General features: G+C 47.7%; 1 protein-coding gene across 9 annotated transcripts in view; it reads left to right on the forward strand.

Annotated features, from left to right (window-relative positions):
• Positions 1 to 5,000, forward strand: part of LOC113824982 (collagen alpha-1(IX) chain-like) — a 101,266-nt gene that overhangs the window by 73,844 nt on the left and 22,422 nt on the right. For all 9 annotated transcript variants that reach the window (XM_070119222.1, XM_070119224.1, XM_070119221.1 and 6 more), the window contains 2 exons: positions 696 to 912; positions 3,958 to 4,131. In XM_070119222.1, coding sequence (XP_069975323.1) covers positions 696 to 912; positions 3,958 to 4,131 — 391 coding nt within the window. The remainder of the gene's footprint in view (positions 1 to 695; positions 913 to 3,957; positions 4,132 to 5,000) is intronic.

Here is a 5,000-nt window from a genome sequence, read left to right on the forward strand (position 1 = left end):
CTTTTCGGGCTCTTGGGGGACTTCCTAGGTCTCCTTCTCGGGCTCTTGGGGGACTTCCTGGGTCTCCTTCTCGGGCTCTTGGGGGACTTCCTGGGTCTTTAGGATACCGCATTTCATACAGAGAGCTTTCTTATTAGCCTCTTCCCAATTCAAAGGAAATGGGATCGAGCCCTCTAACATAGGTAGCAGTGAATCGTATACCCTATTTAACGTTTTACTTTTCTTTTACATAAATTCAGAGTTTTGCCATTTATCTTGACACTTGAATACACAGAGCTAGAATCAGTCGCAGGAGACAATCCCTCTACGTGGCCTTCGAGCTGCATCACATATTTGACATATATTTCAGCATACAGTGATAGTGGTGATACGGTTGGGTGTGGGGAATTTCGGAAGGAATATGCTGTGATAACGTCAGGATCGGTTGGGCATTATAGAACATTTTAGTCGTAGAAATAAATTGGATGCCCTTTTCAGCTAGTTTGTCAGCGAGCTCGTTCCTGTGTATGCCTATGTGGCTTGGGACCCAGTTAATGATAATTCTTCTACCTTGACTGAGGATTCTTTTGGCTATGGTTAGTGCTGTTGTCAGACTGTATGTACTTGCCTCTCTCGCAAGTGCTGAAGAGGAAACCAGGAATTCAGAGTTCCCCGCTCGATTCTTGCCTCGTAAGCCACTGACCTTGTGCTTGCAGAGAGATCTTCCCGCTCGGCCTCCCGCAGGAGTTCTCGCTGATCTGCACGTACCGCGCGCGGCGACCGCCCCGCAACCGCTGGGACATCATCCGCATCAGCGATCTGGAGGGGCGGCCGCAGTTCGCCATCACGCTCAACCCCAAGACCAAGAATGTCGAGTTCTCCATCCTCTCCTTCGACGGAACCCTGCAGACGCTCGCCTTCGACTCGGCCAAGGTGAGTGCTCTCTCTCTCTCTCTCTCTCTCTCTCTCTCTCTCTCTCTCTCTATATATATATATATATATATATATATATATATATATATATATATATATATATACACGCACATATATATTTATATATATTTATATATGGGTCCCATAGTCTGCCGTCCCTTATTATGTGGGGCAGCATCTTCAGGGAGTAGCCATAACCATCTCCAGCAGACTCCAGCCCTCGGTGAGAGGTTACTCCAGTCGATGAGCGTATAACGATAATGAGACTTAAGACATTTGGCTTCATGTCTTTTATTGCTGTGTACCTTCCTTCCGATGTTTGTAAGCTCGACGTGAAAAAGATGTTCGATGCCAAACTAGCATCTGTGTCAAACAGTTGTCCCCGGCGAGATATTCCTATTGTTCTGGGTGACTTCAACGTGGTATCTGGCTGTGATCGAGCCGGCTATGAGATGTCTGTCCCCATGGTTTGGGAGCTGATACCGGCAGCGAGAATAGCCTCCTTTTCCGGGGCTTTGCAAGGTCCCAGAAATTGTAGATTTCTGGCTCCTCGTACCAGCGCCCAGACCCACATCGTTGGACTTGGTACAGCGATGCGGGTAATGCAGCCAAGGAGATCGACCACACACTCGCTCGCACCCGTAGGAGGATCCTCCAGAACTGCTGAGTGTATGGGAGTGCCGAGTTCTGTGGTACTGACCACAGATTGGTTGTGGCTACCCACCGGGTCCTCTCCAAAATTCCCCAGCAGTCCAATGATCACCCTAGGGTGTTTCATTTGGACAGGTTGAAGGAGGGGGAGTGTGCCCAGGGGTTTGCTAAGGCAATCGCTGGTCGTTTCACAGCACTTGGCAATCTAACAGTCCCTTTACTTCTGTGGGACACCTTCAACGCTTAATGCAGCTCAAGAATTGATTGGTGAACGCCTGAGAGCAAGACAGAAATTTATGTCACAGGTGACACTGGAAGCCACAGATGCTTGTCAAACGGCTCGTCTGACAGGGGATCAGGATTTGCAACTTTCATAGGTGCACAGAATTTGGTCACTGTTAAGAAGGGACAAGGAACAGTTTATCGGGCTGAGGAGGTCGAAGGCCATTTCTTAGTAAATGACCTGTATACCTGAGAAAGCTGAATTCCAAGCCCTCTTCACAGGTGATGGCAATTTGCTTAATAAGTGGCCAGATCATCTCAGATCCGGTTGTGGTGCGGGAGCATTGAGCTGATTAATTGAGCAGTTGTACCAGGTTGACCCACCAGCAGTTAACTTGGATGCGGGTAGTGCCGAGATTCCGTTGCCGGCCCAACCCATCAGTGAGGATCCACCCCACCTAATTGAATTTAGGTGGTAAAGAGTGGTAAAGCAGCGACTATTTGCGGTATCCCAGTTGAAATGTTAAAGGCTGGTAGTGAACCTATAGCATGGGGGTGCATGCTGTCCTGGCTACCATCTGGCGGCCCGGTACAGTTCCCCCTGACCTGTTAAGGGGTGTGGTCATCCCTCTCTGGAAAGGGAAGGGGGACTGATGGGACTGCAGCAATCACCGAGGCATCACTGCTCAGTATACCAGGCAAGGTTCTTGCCCACATCCTTCTGAGACGAATCAGAGATCACCTACTGAGGCATCAGAGGCCGGAGCAATCTGGATTCACTCCTGGTAAGTCCACAATAGGCCATATCCTTGCACTTTGAGTCATTGTAGAACGCCGTCGTGAGTTTGGGTGTGGGCTGCTTGCAGCCTACATCGACCTCAAGAAGGCGTTTGATATGGTGCATCGGGAATTACTCTGGGAGATCCTGAGACTGAGAGGAATTCCAACAATGATTACTGAACTAATAGCGTCTATGTACTGGTACTGAAAGTGCTGTAAAGTACGGTAGGGGCCTGTCGAGCTTCTTTCCTGTTAGTTCAGGAGTGAGGCAAAGCAGTGTCTTTGCACCAACGCTTCTCAACTCTTGAATCAACTGGATACTGAGCTACTGTTCAAAGCCATTGTGGAGTAACTCTGGGCAATATCAAGGTTACAGACTTGACTTTGCCGATGATGTTGCTATTCTGAGTGTTTGGAAAACTTAGTGATGGCTCTGAGTGCATTTAGTAATGAAGCGATGCCCTTGGGTCTCCTGGACCAAGACCAAGATCTAGGACTTTGGGGACTTTCAAGGAGAACCTGTTTGGTCGATATGTGCTTGCGGCGAGGACATTGAATTCACAGAGCTTTACATACTTTGATAGTTCATAACTGGGCTGTCAGACCATGAAGTCAGCAGACAGATTGGGCTGACAGCAGGGGTCATGAACTTTCTCGACAAGAGTAATTGGAGATGCTGGTACCTGTACAGAAGGACCAAGCTATGGTCAGTTTTGCCATACAGTAGTGAAACCTGGACATTATCCTGTGCCTTGATGCCTTCTTTAATTGGTCCTTGCGCCGGATCATGGGGTACTGTTGGCAGGACCAACGGTTGCACCATGAGACTAGCACAGGACCTGTTACCTACCCAATCCATGATTGTCAACTCAGGCTATAAGGCCAGCTGGCTTGCCCACCAGGTTGTCTCTGTTCGAGACAGCCCTGGGTGGAGGAGGCCTGTGGGACGACCTAGGAAGTCGTGGCTTGGGCAGATTGATCAAACCTGTCGTGAAGAGCTTGAGATGGGCCGAGTCCCATCCTGGCGGCTTGCCATGAGGGACCCCCAAAGGTGGAAACGAAGGGTGGATGTGGCTATGCGCCCCCATCGACATTAGTTGCTGCTACTGCTGATGATATATATATATATATATATATATATATATATATATATATATATATATATATATATATATATATATATCTGTCTTTCTGTATTTGGCCCTTAATTTCCTTACTGTGTTTATGGCCCTCCCTCCCTTATGACCGTTCCTTTTGTCCTTTCTCCCTCTGTAAACCATTCTTCCTAGCCTGAGCCATTCTCTTGGCCCTTGCTCCCCATCCGAGGTGTTCCCTTGACCCTTCTCTGACCCCTCTAAGCCGTCCCGCTGACCCCTCTTCCCTCCCCACCAGGCTGCCTTCGACGAGACATGGCACAAGCTCCACTTCGGCGTGTTCCGGGACCGCGTGACGCTGTACCTCGACTGCGAGCGCACGACGGAGGTTCCCCTCGACCCCTTCGGCCCCATCGACATCAACGGTAACATTTACATTGCCAAGCAGCAGAACTCCGCCAGGACTGTGCCGGTAAGTGCTGCCTTGAGAGCCGCAAGGAATGAGATTTTAGAAGATTGGCCATATACACGATTCATATAGTTACGTTTCGATTAATTTAATCACAGTTTTAGAATGTAACCAATAAAGCAAAATGTTTGGTTATGTAAAACAAATGTTGCTATAAGAAGAAAAGTTATTCTTTGTTTTAAGATATTTTGATGTACAGCTATTTTTTCCCATGAAATCAATTTCATTTTATTGTTAGTGTTATGTCCTGCACGCTCAGATATTCAACACCAAGGAAGGATACACTTTGCACGTATTAAGAAAAGGATGTGTCAGACACATGTAGACTCATGTAGGCCAAATATTCAGATGCGATGATGTGAATATTTAGTGAAAAGACGTGCTACAGCATGAGCAGAGAACAGTCCTGGGCGGGGAACACTCACCCCTTTCAACAGATCACGAAGACCCTTTTAATCAGTGACTGGTTTTAACTCACATTACACGTTGTCTAGTTATGTGCATTTTGCCTTTCTTCCAAGTGCTGTCTTTACTATGTATTCACAGTTCATCCTTGTATGAAGTTCCAGAATGTCTTTTACTAAATGCATTTTAGAAAGGTGAACGTCGAGAAGTAACCTGCTTGACCAAGACTTAGATCCTATGGGAGTAGTTCATGTAGTTCTGGTATGGATTTTGACGCTTGACCCCATGCTCGTTGGAGATGAGGGGGACCATTTACTACAGTCTTCACAGCCTTCCGAACCTCAGTGCAGGCCATGTTTGCTCGTGTGGACCTGGATTCAGTTTGGTTCATGCATGACCTGCCGGCAGTCTCATTCTGTAATGTTTCGAACTGACTGTGAAAAGCGATGCTTTCAGGAGATCCGAGG

The sequence above is a fragment of the Penaeus vannamei genome, chromosome 43, assembly GCF_042767895.1.
Source record: "Penaeus vannamei isolate JL-2024 chromosome 43, ASM4276789v1, whole genome shotgun sequence".
Classification (NCBI taxonomy): Eukaryota; Metazoa; Arthropoda; class Malacostraca; order Decapoda; family Penaeidae; genus Penaeus; species Penaeus vannamei.